The sequence below is a fragment of the Scyliorhinus torazame genome, chromosome 21 (genome assembly GCF_047496885.1).
Source record: "Scyliorhinus torazame isolate Kashiwa2021f chromosome 21, sScyTor2.1, whole genome shotgun sequence".
In the NCBI taxonomy this organism is placed as follows: domain Eukaryota; kingdom Metazoa; phylum Chordata; class Chondrichthyes; order Carcharhiniformes; family Scyliorhinidae; genus Scyliorhinus; species Scyliorhinus torazame.
This window is the reverse complement of record NC_092727.1, coordinates 46,921,666-46,944,005: the sequence shown is the minus strand read 5'-3', so window position 1 is coordinate 46,944,005 and position 22,340 is coordinate 46,921,666. Positions and strand designations below refer to the sequence as shown.

The 22,340-nt window shown below is 48.4% G+C and overlaps 1 protein-coding gene across 2 annotated transcripts in view; it reads left to right on the top strand.

Moving 5' to 3' along the window:
• Positions 1–22,340, top strand: part of LOC140398275 (arginyl-tRNA--protein transferase 1-like) — a 99,345-nt gene that overhangs the window by 41,169 nt on the left and 35,836 nt on the right. For both annotated transcript variants that reach the window (XM_072486759.1, XM_072486758.1), the window contains exons 2-4: positions 7,359–7,422; positions 13,028–13,090; positions 15,514–15,617. In XM_072486759.1, coding sequence (XP_072342860.1) covers positions 7,359–7,422; positions 13,028–13,090; positions 15,514–15,617 — 231 coding nt within the window. The remainder of the gene's footprint in view (positions 1–7,358; positions 7,423–13,027; positions 13,091–15,513; positions 15,618–22,340) is intronic.

Genomic DNA, 22,340 nt, shown 5'->3' with positions numbered 1-22,340 from the left:
GGTTGGGTGGGGCAGGTGTTCCATTCGGGGCTAGATGCGAAAAACAGGGGGGTGGCTATATTAGTGGGGAAGCGGGTAATGTTTGAGGCAAAGACTATAGTGGCGGATAGCGGGGGCAGATACGTGATGGTGAGTGGCAAACTACAGGGGGAGACGGTGGTTTTGGTAAACGTATATGCCCCGAACTGGGATGATGCCAATTTTATGAGGCGTATGCTAGGACGCATCCCGGACCTAGAGGTGGGAAAGTTGGTAATGGGGGGAGATTTCAATACGGTGTTGGAATCAGGGCTCGACAGGTCGAGGTCCAGGACTGGAAGGAGTCCGGCAGCAGCCAAGGTGCTTAAAGATTTTATGGAGCAGATGGGAGGAGTAGACCCGTGGAGATTTAGCAGACCTAGGAGTAAGGAGTTTTCGTTTTTCTCCTATGTCCACAAAGTCTATTCGCGAATAGACTTTTTTGTTTTGGGAAGGGCGTTGATCCTGAAGGTGAGGGGAACGGAGTATACGGCTATAGCCATTTCGGATCACGCTCCACATTGGGTGGACTTAGAGATAGGGGAGGAAACAGAAGGGCGCCCACCCTGGAGAATGGACATGGGACTAATGGCAGATGAGGGTGTGTGTCTAAGGGTGAGGGGATGCATTGAAAAGTACTTGGAACTCAATGACAATGGGGCCGTCCAGGTGGGAGTGGTCTGGGAGGCGCTGAATGCAGTGGTTAGAGGGGAGCTGATATCAATAAGGGCACATAAAGGAAAGCAGGAGAGTAGGGAACGGGAGCGGTTGCTGCAAGAACTTCTGAGGGTGGACAGGCAATATGCGGAGGCACCGGACGAGGGACTGTACAGGGAAAGGCAAAGGCTACACGTAGAATTTGACTTGCTGACAACGGGTACTGCAGAGGCACAGTGGAGGAAGGCACAGGGTGTACAGTACGAATATGGGGAGAAGGCGAGCAGGTTGCTGGCACACCAATTGAGGAAAAGGGGAGCAGCGAGGGAAATAGGGGGAGTGAGGGATGAGGAAGGAGAGATGGAGCGGGGAGCGGAGAGAGTGAATGGAGTGTTCAAGGCATTTTATAAAAAATTATACGAAGCTCAACCCCCGGATGGGAGGGAGAGAATGATGGGCTTTCTGGACCGGCTGGAATTTCCCAAGGTGGAGGAGCAGGAAAGGGTGGGACTGGGAGCACAGATTGAAATAGAGGAAGTAGTGAAAGGAATTAGGAGCATGCAGGCGGGGAAGGCTCCGGGACCGGATGGATTCCCAGTTGAATTTTACAGGAAATATGTGGACTTGCTCGCCCCGCTACTGATGAGGACCTTTAATGAGGCAAAGGAAAGGGGACAGCTGCCCCCGACTATGTCTGAGGCAACGATATCGCTTCTCCTAAAGAAGGAAAAGGACCTGCTGCAATGCGGGTCCTATAGACCTATTTCCCTCCTAAATGTAGACGCTAAGATTCTGGCCAAGGTAATGGCAATGAGGATAGAGGATTGTGTCCCGAGGGTGGTCCATGAGGACCAAACTGGGTTTGTGAAGGGGAGACAGCTGAATACAAATATACGGAGGCTGCTAGGGGTAATGATGATGCCCCCACCAGAGGGGGAAGCAGAGATAGTGGTGGCGATGGATGCCGAGAAAGCATTTGATAGAGTGGAGTGGGATTATTTGTGGGAGGTGCTGAGGCGATTTGGTTTTGGAGATGAGTATGTTGGATGGGTGCAGCTGTTCTATAGGGCCCCAGTGGCGAGTGTGGTCACGAATGGACGGGGATCTGCATACTTTCGGCTCCATAGAGGGACAAGGCAGGGATGCCCTCTGTCCCCATTACTGTTTGCACTGGCGATTGAGCCCCTGGCAATAGCATTGAGGGGTTCCAAGAAGTGGAGGGGAGTACTTAGAGGAGGAGAAGAACACCGGGTATCTCTGTATGCGGATGATTTGTTGTTATATGTAGCGGACCCGGCGGAGGGGATGCCAGAGATAATGCGGACACTTCGGGAGTTTGGAGAATTCTCAGGATATAAACTGAACATGGGGAAAAGTGAGTTGTTTGTGGTGCATCCAGGGGAGCAGAGCAGAGAAATAGAGGACTTTCCGCTGAGGAAGGTAACAAGGGACTTTCGTTACTTGGGGATCCAGATAGCCAAGAATTGGAGTACATTGCATAGGTTAAATTTAACGCGATTGGTGGAACAAATGGAGGAGGACTTCAAGAGATGGGACATGGTATCCCTGTCACTGGCAGGGAGGGTGCTGGCAGTTAAAATGGTAGTCCTCCCGAGATTCCTCTTTGTGTTTCAGTGCCTCCCGGTGGTGATCACGAAGGCTTTTTTCAAAAGGATCGAAAAGAGTATCATGAGTTTTGTGTGGGCCGGGAAGACCCCGAGAGTGAGGAAGGGATTCTTACAGCGTAGTAGGGATAGGGGGGGGCTGGCACTACCGAGCCTAAGTGAGTACTACTGGGCCGTCAATATCTCAATGGTGAGTAAGTGGATGGGGGAAGAGGAGGGAGCGGCGTGGAAGAGATTGGAGAGGGCGTCCTGTAGGGGGACTAGCCTACAAGCTATGGTGACGGCCCCATTGCCGTTCTCACCGAAGAAATACACCACAAGCACGGTGGTGGTGGCGACTTTGAAAATTTGGGGACAGTGGAGACGGCATAGGGGAAAGACGGGAGCCGTGGTGGGGTCCCCGATAAGAAACAACCATAGGTTTGCCCCGGGGAGAATGGATGGGGGATTTGGAATATGGCAAAGAGCAGGAGTAACGCAACTGAAAGATCTGTTTGTGGATGGGAAGTTCGCAAGTCTGGGAGCGCTGACCGAGAAATATGGGTTGCCCCAAGGGAATGCATTCCGGTATATGCAACTGAGGGCTTTTGCGAGGCAGCAGGTGAGGGAATTCCCGCAGCTCCCGACGCATGAGGTGCAGGACAGAGTAATCTCAAAGACATGGGTGGGGGACGGTAAGGTGTCAGATATATATAGGGAAATGAGGGACGAGGGGGAGATTATGGTAGATGAGCTGAAAGGGAAATGGGAAGAAGAGCTGGGGGAGGAGATTGAGGAGGGGCTGTGGGCGGATGCCCTAAATCGGGTAAACTCATCATCCTCGTGTGCCAGGCTAAGCCTGATTCAATTTAAGGTGTTACACAGGGCGCATATGACTGGAGCACGGCTCAGTAAATTTTTTGGGGTAGAGGATAGGTGTGCGAGATGCTCGAGAAGCCCAGCGAATCACACCCACATGTTCTGGTCATGTCCGGCACTACAGGGGTTCTGGGTGGGGGTGACAAAGGTGCTTTCGAAAGTAGTGGGGGTCCAGGTCGAACCAAGCTGGGGGTTGGCTATATTTGGGGTTGCACAAGAGCCGGGAGTGCAGGAGGCGAGAGAGGCCGATGTTTTGACCTTTGCGTCCCTAGTAGCCCGGCGCAGGATACTGTTGATGTGGAAGGAAGCCAAGCCCCCGGGGGTGGTGACCTGGATAAATGACATGGCAGGGTTTATAAAGCTGGAACGGATTAAGTTCGTCCTAAGGGGATCGGCTCAAGGGTTCACCACGCGGTGGCAACCGTTCGTCGAATACCTCACAGAAAGATAGAGGGAATGGAAAAGAAGAAGGCAGCAGCAGCAGCCCAGGGGGGAGGGGGGGGGGAGGAACCAGAAGGAGTCTCAGGGTTATTAATATATATGTATAATATGTATAGGTCGTTGCTATAAATAATTGTATATTGGATTGTTAAACCATATTTTTGGAGAGTGTTTATCTGAGACAAGGCAGTTGCCATTTAGTTTTAGTTTTCGTTTTTGTTATATATCATTTATTCTTTGTTTATAAAACAGGTCATTGTTATTTATACTGTTATATTATTGTGTAAAGGATACACAATGTACTGTGATGGTTGATCAAAAATTTTCAATAAAATATTCTTAAAAAAAAAAAAAATGGATTAAATCAGTCCAAAAATCACAGCTGCGTGATAAAAGTGCCTTTGAGGTAGTTTGGTTTATGACAGTTGTGTGTGGCGTCTGCTCATTTATACTGATTTATAGCTAACAGCACAAGAAGTTATTTCGGTTAAAGGTACAAACAGCAACGGAGAGAAGGAGGGTTGGTGTGTGGGGCGGGGGAAGAGGAGGGTGTCTGGACAGAGAGCAGGTCTAGGGGTGTCCAAAGCAGTTGTTGAGAGAATCAACATTAATGAGCAATCACTTTGATAAAATCGGTACTACTTACAACTACTGATCAAAAAAACATGATCACTGTTGGCTCGTGAGCCAATCTCTCGTGCTCATTAATACTCCCAATTATTTACTGTTGCAATATTTTCTGAGTTATCTTTGAAGTAAGGGGTGTTAAGAGATCCAATGTTTATTAAGATGTTAAGTTGAGTTCATGGAATAAACAGTGTTTTTTGTTTAAAAACCCACGTGTCCATAATTGTCATCCCACACCTAGGGAACAGGCTGTGTGCTAGGAAAAGCAACAAATACATTAAAGGGAGAGGTTGGTTGACCTCCATGATACATTTTGGGGTTCTGAAACCGCCTCGCCCATAACACCTTTATAGATGGTCCTTGGCGTGACTGAAAGTGCTAGCTCTGTCCGATGTACCTAATGAAAAATGAAATGAAATGAAAATCGCTTATTGTCACAAATAGGCTTCAAATGAAGTAACTGTGACAAGCCCCTAGTCGCCACATTCCAGCACCTGTTCGGGGAGGCTGTTACGGGAATCGAACCGTGCTGCTGGCCTGCCCTGGTCTGCTTTCAAAGCCAGCGATTTAGCCCAGTGCTAAACAGCCCCTTATAACTAGTGACATCAGTGTCTGTGGTAAGAATAGCATTGGGTGTGAACTTCAATCCAGACAAGATGCTTAACTCCCTGATGCTTACAAGGATCTTGCATGGAAAATGTTTGGGAACGATTCTGCCTTATTCCTAGGGCTGTGCGTATGCGACATAAACCAAATTCCTCAGTTATTGTCCAAGTAATAAATGGGATACTCATCGATAAACTTGATAGTTAACAGTAACAAGAAAATATTTAATCCAAATGATTACGTATTTGCTAGTATAATTGAAAGGAAAACTAAAATACAGTTTGATATTTGTTGAAGCTGTATAAAGAGATTGTTGGTTAGACAGCTAGTTCATGATGTAGAGCGATGGCCTTACTTATACCGGCTGAGCTTATTCATGAAGGGCCCGCCTTCCCAACCTTGCCCCTCGCCTGAGGTGCGATGACTCTCGGGTTAAATCACCACCAGTCAGCTCTCCCCCTCAAAAGGGGAAAGCAGCCGATGGCCATCTGGGACAATGGCGACATTGCTGACTTATTAAAGAGATTCATTCTAACTTTCTGTTTACAAAGGCTGTGGTAATAGTGAATCAGGAAAAACAAATATAACCATTACAATGTAATTATTCTGCTGAGACAGCGAGACTGCAGTTCATGTGTGTAGAAGCGTGTGTGCATTTGTGGGTGTGGATATTAAGGGCTGTTACAGTTACAGTTACAAATACAGTTTTAGATGCCTGACATGTCACGGGACCAGTCACCAATGCAGGCAGGAAATCCACAAAAGAGGTGACTTGTCCCTTCACACTTTTAAAGTGGAACTATGTCATCTCTTATTGGAATGAGTGTTGTCATCTCCCCTGCTGAAACCGCTACCATTTATCCCCAGCTATATCATGCAAGTATCATGTCCTGGTGAAGTTCTGGCAGGTTTTCTTTTCATTTCTGAAACATGGTCAAATGATCAGAATCTCCACAATATTGCTTTCACTCTCTTTTCTTCCTTTTATTTCAATGTTTTGGCCTCGTTGAGGCAACAGCCTCTTGTTGAGTACGGATGACAGTTTCAATGCACTTGCTCTTTGTCCCTCTTATCTGAAAGCATTTCTCTGTCCAAATGTCCCTTAACCTCTCAAATCTTTCATCCTTTCTCATGGCTATAACTATCCATAGAATAGAATCCCTACAGTGAAGCAAGAGGCCATTCGACCCATCGAGTCGACACTGACCCTGCGAAAGACCACCCTAACTAAGCCCAATCCCCCATAACCACACCTAATCTTATGGACACTTAAGAGACAATTTAGTTTGGCCATTCCACGTAACCCGCACATCTTTGGACTGTGGGAAGAAACCGGAGCATCCGGAAGAAATCCACGCAGACACGGGAAGAATGTGCAAACTCCCCACAGACTTGCCCAAGGTCGGAACCGAAGCCGGGTCCCTGGCGCTGTGAGGCCAATGCTAACCACTGTGCCACCGTGCCGCTCCAAAGTAATGATGGTCCCAGATGACCATGCGCTGCTTTCCTCTTGAGCTGATGATGGTAATTTAATCTGAGGATCGCCACACCTCAGACAAGGGGCTGGGTTGAGAAAGCTCTGCCTTCATGAATAACCTCAACCGGGAATTGAACTAGGAATTGTTAGCTTTGCCTCTAAATTACAAACCAGCTGTCCAGCCAACTGAGCTAAACTAGCCCCTAGTTTGGGGCTGGACTTTACAGCTTTCAGCAGAGTGAGAGAGGTGGAAGGTTAGTAGTCCGCTCACTCCCGCCTCTGCTAGTTCAGCGAATCTAGCATTGGATGGCCAATTAGTGGCTGCCTGATGGGAAGACGGACAATTAACGGTGCAAAATGGGACCTCTGCGCCCAATTGGGAGTCGAGGCCGGGATGTCATGTGGCAGGGCTGTGATGCTGTGAACAGGAAATCAACAACTGTTACAAATTTAAAGGCCTTCTCTCTGAATCTGACTTTATTTTGTACGGAAAGCTCAAAAAGATCAATAAATGAACTTGACTAAGGAATAAACATTTGCCAGGCCATTGAGGCGAACACCCCTGAGCTTCTTCAAAATAGTATCACTGGAGCTTTTACATTTAACCAAGAGGACAGATGGGTCTTCAGTCATATTGTTAGTGTAGCATTTGCCCCAGTATTGCACTGGAGCCATCGATCTGAATTCTAGGCCCACGTCCCTGATGTGGGGCATGAACCAAATTCTTCTGACCTGGAGGAGAATGTTGGCATGTTGAGCAAAGGCTCACTTAACGACAATAGTCTTTGTTGTTGATCAAGGGAGGAATATCTCATGAAACCTAAAGTTATGGGTGCTAAACATTGGAAGCAATGCAGGGGACCACACAGTCCAGGCTGCTCCACAGGGAGAGTAGTGTCGTGAGATACAGGAGCAGAATTGGGCCATTTGGCCCATTGAGTCTGCTCTGTCATTTGATCTTGGCTAATATGTTTTTCATCCCCATTATCCTGCCTTCTCCCCGTAATCCCTGATCTCCATTGACTAAGTGTTTATTCTTTGATCTGCAGGTCTCATGGCTCACAAGTTGACAGTCCACGATTACCAGCTCCTGTTGAACGAAGGCTGGGTCAGGTGAGTGAATGATTGTTGGTGGCACTGATTATAAAACAAGCGCATTTACAGACAACAGATCTTGTAGACAACCTGATGCACAGCAAGCTCAATTCACTTGAGTCTTGGCGTCTTGAGAAATTTGTGTGGATCTCGGCTTGCTTCAGACAACTTCAGTCCTCATTCCTTCAAATAAGATCACATACTGCCTGGGTGCCTCAGTGAGAGATGGACTGCCCTGTGCAGCACTGACAAATAGAGACAATGGAAGTCCCCTATTTAATATTCAATCAATAATGGGTGAGCTGATATTGGTTGGGATGCTGCAGTTAACATCCGTGATCTTTGGGGAGGGTCCAGAAGACAGGCAGCTCCACTCTTAATTGTGAGCTGTGATACCTCATGATCCAAAACTCTGCCAACATGTAGTCAGATTTTCTTCTTTTTAAAAAAAATTTAGCATACCCAATTATTTTTTTTTCCAATTAAGGGGCAATTTAGCATGGCCAATCCACCTAACGTGCACATCTTTGGGTTGTGGGGGTGAAACCCACGCAGACATGGGGAGAATGGGCAAACTCCACACGGACAGTGACCCAGGGCCGGGATTCGAACCCGGGTTCTCAGCGTCGCAGTCCCAGTGCTTTCCACTGCGCCACCGTGATGCCCTGTAGTCAGATTTTCTGTTGACTGCGAATGGCTGCAGCAAAAATAGTTCATGGCTCAACGGCCCATTTACCTTATTTGGTTCCACATTCCCTGATACGCTTCCCTAATAAAAATCTTTGGGGCGGCATGGTGGCACAGAGGTTAGCACTGCTGCCTCACAGCGCCAAGGACCCGGGTTCAATTCCAGTCTTGGATGGCTGTCTGTGGAGTTTGTACGTTCTCTATCTGCGTGGGTTCCCTCCAGGTGCTCCAGTTTCCTCCCACAGTCCAAAGGCGTACAGGTTAGGTGGACTGGCCAGGCTAAATTGCCCCTTAGTGTCCAAAAGGTTAGGTGGGGTTACTGGGATGGGGCGGGGGCAGGGACAAGATAGGGTGCGGCGGATCAGCGCAGACTCGATGGGCCGAATGGCCTCCTTCTGCACTATTTGCCCGGAACCATGACAGCTGCTTATGGGAGGGAGTTCCAGATTCCACAGCCTTGGTGTGAAAAAAATGTTTCCTGCATTCCCACTGAAAGACTATACTCTAATTTTAAAGTTCTGCCCTGAGGTAAAAAAGATGGAGTTCCAGCACAGAGTGCCAATGACTGACGTCTTTCGAAAACGCGATAACACTCGGAAAACCACGAATCCTGACAAATGGATTAAATTACGAGGACACAGACTTTCCCATGAGTATAGAAATTTGAAGGAATGATTTAACTGAGGTGATTAAAGAACTTGATCGGCGAGACCGAAACCATTACACCTGATGGGGAAATCCAGAAAAAGAAAATGGAGGCAGTGCCTTGAAATTAGAGCCTTGTCATTCAGTGGTGACATATGGAACATTTTTTTTTCCACACAAAAGGTGTGGAACCTGGAACTCCCTGCTGTCAGCAGCTTTGGGGGCTTCTGTGTCAATAGAAAATGTCAAAGCCGAGTCTTTTATCCAGGGATGTGGATATCCAGATGAACCGTGATCTATTTGAATGGGAAAACAGGCCTGGCGGGCGGAATGATCTCCCTTCTCCTGGTCCCACGTTTCTGATTTCAGAACCAGGGGCAGGATTCTGCGGGAACCGGCATTGCGGGCAACTCCGGCGGGAAGGAGTGGCGTGAACCACTCCGGCGTCAGGCCGCCCCGAAGGTGCGGAATCCTCCGCACATTCAGGGGCTAGGCCGGCACCAGAGTGGTTTGCGCCGCGCCGGCCGGCCCGGAAGGGGCTTGGCGCCACGCCAACCAGCGCCGGAGGGCCTCTGCCCTCTGGCGGCGTGAGTTGGCGCATGCGCGAGAGTGCCAGCGTGTGCTGGCATCAGCGCATGCGCAGGAGGGTTCATCTCCGCGTCGGCCATCGCGGAGGACCACAGCAGTCGACGCGGAGGAATAGAGGCAGAGGCCCGCCCGTGGATCGGTGGCCCCTATCACTGGCCAGGCCACTGTGGCGGCTCCTCCTGAGGGAAGATCCCCCCCCCCGTGCACCCCCCCCCCCCCCCCCCCCCCCCCCGAGGACTCCGGAGGCCGCCCGCGCAGCCAGGTCCCACCAGTAAGTACCTGTTGTAATTTACACTGGCGGGACCGGCCTAAAACGGCCTAACGCCCATGAGAATTCGGCAGCCGGCGGGGGCGGGATTAATGCCGCCCCCTGGCGATTCTCCGACCTGGCGTGGGTCGGAGAATCCCGCCCCAATTATCCACTTTCTGGCCTTGTTGATCAGGAAGAAAGTGGGATGAATTGTGGGAAGCCAATCAAAATAGTGCAATGGAAGAAGTCAACCCTTCAAATATTACACTGTTGCCATAGGTTCTTTGAAGTGGAGTGACTGACCACAGTCTCCTAGGCACTCCCAAGTGGTTAACTTAAAAATATTTTTAGGAGTCAAATGGCTATAGGCAAAAAAAACCTCAGTCAATTAACTGGTGTCCTGTGTGGGATAGAATCATGTATTCTTCCTGTCCAAGATTCCCAGAATCTTTGATGTCGGAAAACTAAACTATGTAATTTGTGGTGTACCAATCCCACAGTTCTGGGATCTTCTCAGACTAGAACAGTAAAATAGAAGAATCAGACTTCAGATACACAGCTATTCACCACTGGTAACATTGTGCCAGCTTTGGCAGCTATCCTGTTTGCCTGCTGCTTTAGATACTGCAGATCCTTTTCGGCATGGTTTACATGGGTGATGTTGTCAATGCGCCAACCATTGGCTGGAAATGATCCAGAAATGGGAATTAACTTCCAGAGAATTCCACGGCCCTGACAAGCACGTGGGTTTTGCAGACTGGATTACAGGCTGTTCTGTCGCAATTCGCATTGCATGGTATCTGGGTTCGAGAGTGGGTTCCCTGCTGCCTCAGAGATCTGATTAGGGGCAAATGCAAGTGCTGGCACATCTCCATGCTTTCCATTCCTGCCTGAGGTCAATAGGTTGAGTCAATGTCAGTAACTTCCATTCAGGCAGAGATTTCGCTCCTGCTTCAAACTGCGAAAGGCCGCAAAGCCTTAAAGCCAAGCCGTACAGGGGGCAGAAAATCATTGGGAGGGACATGATGCTCTTGGTTATGCTAAGGGGCATGCCTACCATGCTCAGGAGTGCTGATGTTTATGGGAGATGGAGAGAGCACCATGTTAGCACGGAACAGGCTGGTACACGTATCACTGCGGACACATCTGGAATACCCATCAATGTGGCGGAGAGAAGATCCAAGTTTCTTCCCAACTACCATTATCCCATTCATATCCTGTAGAAAGGAGCTAAGCTGGTTTCGATTTAGAAAGAGTCATTAATGCTCTCTCTTGAGGGCTACTGCCGTGTGACCAATTGGGCCCACATTTGCCCTTTGAGGCTGGCACACCTCAACTCATTCAGTTTACAGGGCTCCACTTATTAATTAGCTCATGACAGGGCCTATGGAGAGGAAACTCCAAGCACTGGGAATCACTGGCCCCAAGCAAACCGCCATGATATCTGCTTCCTCAGCAGTGAACTGACTTTCTTCCCCATTGCAAATTGGAAGCTGCTAGACCTGGGATAAACTGGCATCTGGAGAAGAGTCCTATTTGACTCGACACAACTCTGTGTCTCTTTCCACAGATGCTGTCAGACCTGCTGAGTTTTTCCAGCGCGTTTGGTATTTATTTCAGGTCTCCAGCACCCGCCGTATTTTGCCTTTATTTATTAACTCAGATTACCCGGTCTCTGCGCCGACAGGGGTTTCTGCTGTTCTCTGGTCAGAGCTACAGTTTAAGGCAATTCAGCTGTACAGCTTCCTCGATGAGTCTAGCGAGTTTATCCAGTTAGTAGTTGGGTCGCACACAGTTGGCCCACACCATAATGCATTTGCTGATTGGAGCAGGGAATCAGTAGACTTGATACACTTGGCCTTGGGTTAGGATACAGAGGAAATTCACCCATCCAGCAAGCTTTGCTTCTCTTGTGTGTAAGATAGAGAGAATGTGGGAAAGGTGTGTATGAGGACTGGGTGTATGAGGCTGGGGGTATGTGGTGTTGTGAGTGTGCGACCTTCTGCAGTTTGACAGACTTTAGTATTCACTTTGCTTGAGATTACATTTGCACTCAATATTTTGGGAGTTGGGATTCATTCTGCCCTCCACAACCAAGGTAATGACATCACACTTGAGTCAGCACAGGTACCAGAGACGCAGACGTTCTGATAACTTTTAAAGCACAGACCCTTGCTCACACAGTAGAAACTCTGCAGTATCCAGGTTAAAGAAAGAATGGCTCTAAGCTCCAAACTGAAAGCTGCAAAGATTTCATCAGGACAGATTCAGATTCCTACATTTCATCTCACACACACCATTTCAGTTCCAGAGCCTCAAACTAAGGTGCTCTGAGCTCTTGCGGAATGCTGAGTTTTCCCATTGGCTTTGAGACTCCTATCCTGGGACCAAGTAAGGGTCCCAAGCCCACACTTCCTGAGGACCAGAGTGGGGGAGCTATTTTTCCGGAGGTGACCTCCAATTAACATGCTGGGCTGCCGCCCCGGTACTCCCAGCCCAATCAGAGGGAAAGATGGGCACTGTTGAGGCAGGAATGGGATTGAGAGGAGAGAGCGTCTCAACATGGAACCTCGGAAGAGGCAAACATGCAGTGCAAACAAGTAGGTAGGCCTGTCTGATCAAAGGAGAAACTCCTCCAGACGGCTTGCTGGAGCCCAAATAGGGCCGGGTGTGGGAATCTATCTTTCTGGTCCGCAGCCCACTCTTCGGAGTATCGAAGCTCAAGCTCTGATGCACCCCCCCCCCCATGGATTATTACAAGGAGGCTACCTCCATGAAGCTGGAGACCTCCACACATGGTGGGGGCGGGCGAGGGGGTGGGGGCACCCTGCAGTTGGAAAAATGCTGACAATTGTCCCATTCCATTGCTACACTAAGGATGTTTTAAAGACAGTAACAGTTGTGGCATTGCATTGTTTCAGTGTGTTCAGGGAGCACTCAGATTCACGGGACTGAGTTACAGACTAGAATATGTTGCAAGGGTTTAGGTGCTTTTGTTTTCTGTACTTGGGAGTGAGCTCGAGTTAGATAGTGTCGTGGTTTTACGTTGATGGACAAATAGTTCAGAGAATAATTGTTCAAAATCCAGCACGGCGGTTTGAGAATTGGAATTCAGTTAAAAATATAAAAGAAACATGTTGGTAAATTTGGCGATTAAGCTGCAGCAGTTTAAAAACTCAACTCTTTTTATGAATGAAATTCTGCAGTTTTGACCTGATCTCGATCAGCATTGTCACTCAGCTGTCATAAACCCAGTCGACTGTAACATTCTCTGAGCAACTAGTGATGGACAATAAATATCAGCAATGTCTACATCACTAGAACAAATACTTAAAAGATAAGATTCATGTTAGAACCAGTTCAGACAATTTATTCATAGATGCCTGGAATAGTTAACTAATCTGTCCATACCTGGTGTATGATGTTAACTGCAATTGTTTTTACATTGTCTAGGAGTGGGAAATATCTGTATAAAGCTACTATGCCTATTACATGTTGCCCCACCTACCCAATGAGGTAAGCATGGCTTTAGGTATCTGTTTTGAAATCCCGCTCGTGATTCTTAAAGTATTAAATAGTTTGCTAAGTTTAGCAATTGATTTTTTTTTTCGATAGTTGTGAAATTTGCAGTTCATCAAACAGTAAGCATGTCAGTGCTAAGGTTTCACTTAGTGGCTCGATCAAAACGCCCAGGTCAGGGAAAGTACAACATCTACAGTCAAAGACTGTAAAGTCAATGTCCCATCAATATCCCTGGGTGGCTACAACATAGATTAGATACAGAGTAAAACTCCCTCTGCAATGTCCCAGCAATATCCCTGGGTGGCTACAACATAGATTAGATACAGAGTAAAGTTCCCTCTGCAATGTCCCAGCAATATCCCTGGGTGGCTACAACATAGATTAGATACAGAGTAAAGTTCCCTCTGGAATGTCCCATCAATATCCCTGGGTGGCTACAACATAGATTAGATACAGAGTAAAACTCCCTCTGCAATGTCCCAGCAATATCCCTGGGTGGGTACAGCTTGGATTAGATACAGAGTAAAGTTCCCTCTGGAATGTCCCAGCAATATCCCTGGGTGGGTACAACATAGATTAGATACAGAGTAAAACTCCCTCTGCAATGTCCCAGCAATATCCCTGGGTGGGTACAACATGGATTAGATACAGAGTAAAGTTCCCTCTGCAATGTCCCATCAATATTCCTGGGTGGGTACAACATAGATTGGATACAGAGTAAAGCTCTCTCTGCACTGTCCCTTCACCATCCCTGGATGGGTACAGCTTGGATTAGATGCAAAGTAGAGGTCCCTCCAATCTATCCCATCAAACACTCCTAGGACTAGTTTTCATGTGTTAGGTACTGAATAAAGCTCTTGAACACTGTCTCATCAAATGCTCCCTGAGCAGGCACAGTGTATAGCTCCTCTGACCATAATTTTAAAATTGTATTGAGATAAACACTTGCCGTATCACTTCCTTTGATCTCTGCTTTTCTCATTTTAACTTCTGCAATTAAAGTTTTTCTGCCCATTATCAACTAATAGCTTATTACTAAAAGAGGTTTCGATAGTTTTCTTCCAATAATTAAATAGATTTCTTTCTTTAAATGCATTAACGACAAAATAGATGATTCTTTCTCTGCCTTTGTGTTTAATTCTCCATTTACCATGGGCTAGGATATTGTCCATTGATGTTGCAAATGTTGTAGCTTGTTCTTAATGATTCCATCCTGCAACATAAGAGAGCAGGTACGTCAGCAAGAGTTCTGGCTTTTCCATTATATAACTGACACGAGAATATAACAGATACTTGAATAGTGGATTCTGACCCTTCCAGCAACGCTCCATCCAAATACCTGAGGGCATTATCGTTCATGTAGATCTGCCATCATGATCTCTCCTCATCATTTTTGCCTGTAATCTGTTTGCAGGCACTGACTTCCTCAAAGGCATAGCTGCACACTGCGGGATAGGGGGAGGTGGGAGGGCTGTTGCTTAAGTGAGTGTCACGGCAACTACAGATTGGTAATTAGGATTTGAGATTTGGAGGACCGGATTCAGCAGATTCCCAGGCAAGTTGCAATCAGCAGCAAGTCAGGAGTGGAGTATGCAAACTGAGGTTCAGGATAGTCAATGGGGGCAGGGCTCTGTGCCAGTAACACAGCAAGAAACTAACCTCAGGAGAGCAACCTCGTTACTCAGTCTTTTGATGCCTCTCTCAACAGGAAACTATTTAGGTAGTCTGTCTGAATCCATTGGTCAGATCGCGATTCTGTGGGCAGTCCATAACAGACCCCCATTCATATGTTAACATCAAGAAGCTTTGTGTACAGCCCACCTTACACTTCAGTTTAGTTGATTCATCTGTTTGTTAGTGTCTATTTTATAGGAGTGAAAGTTAAAATTGTTTCTGCTAACAATCTACAGGGTGCCATTATTTCTGTTCACTTATCCATTTAATGGTTAATAAAGCTGTTTGTTAGTTAATAGCCTGAGCCATTCTCCAATTAAATATTGGGTGGAGGGGCTAGACTGCTGGAGTGTGATGCAGAATGATGCTAATAACACTGGTTCTATCCCCATACCAGCTTGCCCTCTCACCTTGGCCCGACCTTGTGGAGTTATTTTGAGCTTGATAATCAATTGTCTCTCTCTATGGGCCTTTGTGGACTATGAGTATGCCTATTCTCCTGGCTTCCCTGTTGAGGAATATCAGTCAAGGGCGTGTGATATGATCATTAGCCAAAATACACTACTTTCCTCGATATTGGGCAAGTAACTGGACTTGATTCCGAGCTGGGCTAAAATGGAGTTAATACATGGACCAGTTGGGCTGAATGGCTCCATGTTGATGCAATTAATTCTATGCACCTCCAGGAGCCCCAAGTGAAGCCTCAGTTCCTCTCGCAGTGAGCCTTTTTGCTGTTGTTGCAGGTGCCACGTCTTGGACTTCCAGATATCAAGGTCACAGCGCCGAGTTCTGAAGAAAATGCGGAAGCATTTAACACGTACGGACGCAATAGTAAAGGAAACTGCCGGTAATATGACAGCACTGATCGTATCTTCATGTGTGGCTAGGAAGCGATGCATAATCTATAGGAAGGAATGGTCAGTATAGAGAAAGCTTGGACAGACTGCAAAGGAGTCCTGATTGCATTTTCAACCAATCAAACCATCCTGATTATTTCCACAACTGGGACAAATGATGATCTCCTCACAAAGCAGCATCTTCACTGCTTTCAAGGAGCTGAATTTAATGGATGTGGCAGTGGTCCCCATTTCTGGGGGCCCTGATGGGATCTTGCCTGCCTGCTGCCAGGGTTCCTAACAACAGCACCGGGGAGGGCGGGGGGTAGGTAGGTACTGGGTGGTGGTCTTCCCACAGGGCAGTCCCATGCTGCCAGTGGGGCAGTCTGCAGCAGCAATGGTGGCCAGCTTGTAGCCCGGAGGCCACATGCGACCCATCAGGGTTCTGAATGCGGCCCGGGAGCCATTTTGTTGACTTGCCCATGTGCAGGGTTGCCCCATTTCGTTGGTTTCCATCTGCATTGTTTTTTCCTGACTGAGGTTATAGGTACATAAAGCAAGTGAAATGAAGTGAGGTACGTGCTGGTTGCTCACAACATTGACTGAGAGCCGTGCGCTCCCTCTGCGTCCAAAATGTAAATATTTCTTATGTTTTGATGGTAGTTCTATTCAAATATAATGATTGAGCATTTTCTACAACTAGTTATGAAATATTTGGCATGTATTAAATGTATTTAATCTTATTCATGGGATCCTGGTTAGTGAACAAGCCTGATTTCAATCTTGCGGCCCACTGAGATGAAGGATGGCACGAGGCCACAGGCATACCTGGTGATCCGCCCATGTGCTGTTGGTAGAATACCAGTGACAGTACCGTGCGGCCTTTAAGTGGCTCCTAATTGGCTGCTCAAGGGATTCAATTGGCCCAAGGGCATGAGGGCATGCCCCTAACATTCCCGCTCCTGACTTAATCCGGGTGCGGGGGGTGAATATGGGGAGATGGCATGCCCACTACCCGCGTTTCTCACCCGATTAAACAGCCCCCATATCGCCTCCCGGGGTTGTGGAGGGGGAGCGTTAAATGCCATCCAGGATCTTTTCTGACACACTGCCATACGGATGCTGCAAATTGTCTCAGTGGTAGCACTTTCCATTCTCAATCAGAACATCATTGATCTCAAGCACCACTTGACTTTAACACAGGATCTAGGCACACACTTCAGCACAGAAACGGATGTTGCATTGTCAGACATGCTGACTTCCAGATGAGATGCAAAACTAAAACTACATCTGCCTTTGCAAGTGAAATTTAAACCTTGCCGCTATTCAGTTCTCCTGGTGCCCTGAGTCTCAACTGACAGCACTAATCATCTATCATTTACTGTCAGTAGAAACTTTCCTGTTCACAATTTGGCTGCTGTAGCAAATTAGAATATTAGGATTGTTCGTTAATGCTCAGAACATGTAGAAAATAAAGGCAGACTTGCATTTAGACAGCGTCATTCGCACGCTCGGGATGTTCCGGAACACTCTAAAACCAATGAAGGACTTTTAAAGTGTAGTCGCTGTTGTAATGTAGGAAACATGGCAACCAATATGCACACGGCAAGCTCCCAATCAGCAACATGATAACAACTGGACGATTTTTCTTAAAGGATAAAAATATCTACCAGGAAACTGGGGCGATATCTTTCTTTAAATAGTGCTGTGGGAGTGCTTATCCACACCCAAAATCGCTAATGGGCCCTCACTTTAACATCCCTTCTAGACGATGGCACCAGGGCTCCCTCAGCACTGAACTGGAGTGTCAGCCTAGAATTTGTACTTCAGAACGAGATTGGAGCTTGAACAGACAACTCCTGACTCAAAGACGAAAGCGCAAGGCTGACACCTAATTTGCCTGGTAGCTACAGATTTGCAGGATTCCATTTAATCTAGTCCCAATATATAGAACAGGACCTGTTCCTGCTTCCCACATGTGTGACGCAATTTGTACTTTGTACAATGGTGTAATGTTGATGACATTGATTTATTTTTGTGGGTCTCTCTTGAGATTCTTTGGCTTCCTATTCCAGAAGAGATCTTGCTGGAGTCAATGGACTTTTGTTCAAAGCCATTTATTTACATACTATTTACAAGACGAAGACTTAACTGAGGCTACTCTACAAGATCCTTATCAGTCATCTCCTCTCCATGAGTGTAACATAGCTCCTTGTGCAGTTGCTCAGTAGCTATTATTTAGAGTTAATCCTTTACGGATTTCCGGTGGCGGCTATGAAGGAGTAAGTCACACATTTGGTGGCTCCCGCTCGGGTCGGATTTTTGGACCTTTTCCCACGATTTTCTACCGGACTTGAACTGTAAAACTGAAGATAGAGGCAATTGTGTACTGAATTCCCACATCGGTGCATGGGGAGAAGGACTAGAAGTGCTCGTAAAGGCAGAAACTAAAGACCGAGAAGGCTTGGGCTGAAGCTACAGAGGGAGACAGCATGGCGGAGGACCGGACCTCTGGTTTGTCGACCCAGTGGTCAACGGAGCAGCTGATGCAAGTTATTCAGGAAGGCTTTGCTAAGCAGAAACGGGACTGCTTGGATCCGATAAAAGAGTCGATTGAGTGGCTGGAGCTTAGATTGGACGCCCAAGATCAGGCGATCCAGAAGGTGGAGAAGGCGCTGGCTGAACAGGAGGAACATCAAACTGCGGCGGAGTTGGAGGTGGGGATGCTGAGAGACCAGTAGAAGAAGCTCCTGGAGAAGGTGGAGGGCCTAGAGAATAGGTCCCGCTGTCAGAACTTGAGAATTGTTGGGCTCCCGGAGGGGTCCGAAGGAGCGGACGCTGGGGCATACATCGCAGATATGTTTGAGAAGCTGTTGGGGGATGGGGCATCCTCCCGATACTTGGAGGTGGACAGAGCTCACAGAGCACTCGCGAGGAAGCTGCGAACGGGAGATTTTGGTGTTTTTCTGTCAGGCAATTATGCGGGGATTGTTTGATGTTGGAGTATGTTTGTATGAGCGGGGGGGAGGGTACAATAGGTGGGAGACTATCCGGCGCCAGGGATGGGGGCCACCAAGCTAGCTGTGCGGGCTAGCTCACGGAAGCACAGTGGGGGGTGTGCATATGTTTGGTTTATCAAAGGGGTTGGGTTACAGAGTGTTGTTACTGGGGGGAGGGGGGAAAATGTTCTGCTGACGAGGGAGAGACTTGGGCCAAGGGACAGAGAGGAGGTTGGGGGCGGGCCGGTGGAGGCGCGGAGCATGGGCTAGAGGCGGGCCAAAAAAAGGGGATGGCTGATCGGTGAAGGGGGGGGGGGCAATGAGCCCCCCTACTAGGCTGATCACCTGGAATGTTCGAGGGTTAAATGGGCCGGTCAAGAGGGCACGTGTGTTCGTGCATCTTAGGGGACTGAAGGCGGACGTGGTAATGTTGCAGGAGATGCACCTTAGAGTAACTGACCAGATTAGATTGAGGAAAGGTTGGGTCACTCAGGTCTTTCACTCGGGACTGGATTCATCGACTCAAGGGGTCGCGATCCTGATCAATAAGCAGGTGGTGTTTGAGGTGGGTAGAATAGTCTCGGATGTGGGAGGTCGGTACATTATGGTCAGTGGGAAACTGGAGGGGGTGCAGGTGGTATTAGTTAATGTGCATGTGCCAAATTGGGATGATGTGGCGTTTATAAAGAGGATGCTGGGGAAGATACCGGACCTGGACTCGCACAGGTTGGCCATGGGAGGGGACTTCAACACAGTTATGGACCCTGGCTTGGACTGGTCAAGCTCGACAATGGGCAGGGTGCCAGCAATGGCAAAGAAACTAAAAGGGTTCATGGAGCAGATGGGGGGGCGTGGATCCATGGAGGTTTGGGCAGCCGAGGGTGAAGGAGTTCTCCTTCTACTCACACGTGCATAAAGTGTACTCCCGGATCGATTTCTTCATTTTGAGCAGGGCCTTACTGGCAGGATTGGTGGACACTGGGTACTCGGCGATCACAATCTCAGACCATGCCCCGCACTGGGTTGACCTGCAGGTTAGTAAAAACAGTAACCAGCGCCCGCACTGGAGGTTAGATGTGGGACTTTTGGTTGACGAAGGGGTGTGCGAGCGGCTGAGGAAATTATCATTATCATAGATTTTACAGTGCAGAAGGAGGCCATTCGGCCCATCGAGTCTGCACCGGCTCTTGGAAAGAGCACCTTACCCATGGTCAACATCTCCACCCCACCCCCATAACCCAGTAACCCCACCCAACACTAAGGGCAATTTTGGACACAAAGGGTAATTTAGCATGGCCAATCCACCTAACCTGCACATCTTTGGACTGTGGGAGGAAACCGGAGCACCCGGAGGAAACCCACGCACACACGGGGAGGATGTGCAGACTCCGCACAGACAGTGAACCAAGCCGGGAATCGAACCTGGGACCCTGGAGCTGTGAAGCAATTGTGCTATCCACAATGCTACCGTGCTGCCCCAAATGTATTCCGAGCTACCCGCAGGCCAACGACACAAGGGAAATGTCAGCAGCGATGGTCTGGGAAGCACTGAAGGCGGTGGTCAGAGGGGAGCTGATCTCCTATACGGGCCCATAGGGAGAAGGTGGACAGGGCAGAGACGCACCGACTGATTAAGGAGATATTACAGATCGATAGGAGGTATGCGGAGACCCCAGAGGCAGGGCTTTTAAGGGAACGGCAGAGGCTCCAGGCAGAGTTCGGCTTGTTAACTACAGGGAGGGCGGTGGAGCAGCTGAGAAAGGCGAGGGGGGCGATCTATGAGCATGGAGCGAAGGCCAGCAGAATGCGTGCACAGCAGCTTAGAAAGAGGGAGGCAGCCAGGGAGATAGGAAAAGTAGATGATGGAGATGGGAACCTGGTTGGAGATACAGCAGGGGTGAATAAGGCGTTTAGGGATTTCTACAGCAGGCTGTATAGGTTGGAACCCCCTACAGGGCCGGAGGGGATTGAGGATTGTGTTCCGGACGTTATTGGGGAGGACCAGACGGGGTTCGTTAAGGGTAGACAGTTGGTGGCCAATGTAAGAAGGCTGTTAAATGTGATCATGGTTCCCCCGGAAGGTAGGGAGGTGGAGGTAGTGATCGCAATGGATGCAGAGAAGGCTTTTGATCGGGTAGAATGGGACTATCTGTGGGAGGTACTGGGATGGTTCGGATTTGGGCGGGGCTTTATTGACTGGGTCAGGTTGCTGTATCCGGCTGCTGTGGCAAGTGTACGGACGAATAGGACAACACCGGACTATTTTAGACTGCACCGGAGGACGAGACCGGGATGCCCCCTCTCCCCACTGTTTTTTTTTTAAGTAGTTTTCTTGGCATTTTAACACAATATCAAAATTTACATAACACACAAATTTTAAAAACCGAACAGGAACAACAAGCACATCAACAACATATATATCACAGGTTGTCCCGCATCTGTGACCATAGTTTTCATCATCACGTTTCCTTGTATACAATGGTGCACATAGTTACAAAGGCAACCTTTTGTTTACATTCAAAGGTTACTAATGCAGGACTCCCTACCTTTTCTTTTTTTTAAATAAATCTTTTTATTGGCACTTCCCATATTCATAAGCAGTTGTGTATATATACACTCCTCGTTGCTGGCCTCAAACAGGTTTTGGAACAGACCGACAAACTGCCCCCAAGTATCCAGGAAGCCTTCCTCTCACCCTCGGATGGTGTACTTAATCTTCTCCAGGTGGAGAAATTCCGAGAGGTCGGCGAGCCAGTCTGCAGCTTTGGGTGGTGCTGCTGATCACCAGCCCGAGCAGAATTCTCCGGCTTGTGATTAGGGAAGCGAAAGCGAGGGCGTTAGCCCCCTTTCCCATGTGTAACTCTGGCTGCTCCGATACCCCGAAGATTGCCACTATTGGTCTTGGCTTCACCCTCACCCCCACAACCTTGGACATTGCCTCAGAGAAGGCTGTCCAGAACCCAGCAAGTTTGGGGCAAGCCCAAAACATGTGGGTGTGGTTGGCTGGGCCCCTCTGGCATCGTTCACATTTGTCCTCCACCTCCGGGAAGAACCTGCTCATTCGGGTTCTGGTCAGGTGTGCTCTGTGCACCACTTTGAGCTGCATTAGGCTTAGCCTTGCGCTGGAGGAGGTGGAGTTCACCCTGCTCAGTGCTTTGCTCCAGAGTGCTCCAGAGTCCCCATCCTACCTCTGTCCCCAGTTCGTCCTCCCATTTTTGTCTGATCTCATCCAGTGGAGTCCGGGCTCTGTCCAGTAGCTGTCCGTATATTTTCCCACATAGCCCCCCCTTCTCGTTGCTTGTGCCTATCCTCTGCGACCACCTCTGGTACACAGCCCTCCAGCCTTTTGGCCAGAACCTTTGCGAGTATTTTCGCATCCACGTTCAGCAGTGAAATGGGTCTGTATGATCCACATTCCGTCAGGTCTTTATCTATTTTGGGTATCAGTGAAATTGTGGCCTGCGCTAGCATGGGAGGCAGGGTGCCCCTTGCCAGTGAGTCCGTGAACATGTCCGTTAAGTGTGGGGCCAGGACTGGTGCGAATGTTTTGTAGACGTCCGCCGGGAACCCGTCGGGTCCCGGTGCCTAACCCGTCTGCATGGAGCTGATGCTCTCCATGATTCCTCCCAGGTCTATTGGTGCTTCCAGCTCCCCCCGTCTGTCTTCCCCCACAACTGGTAGTTCCAGTCCGTCTAGGAACTGTTTCATCCCCGCGCCCCCGTTGGGGGGCTCAGA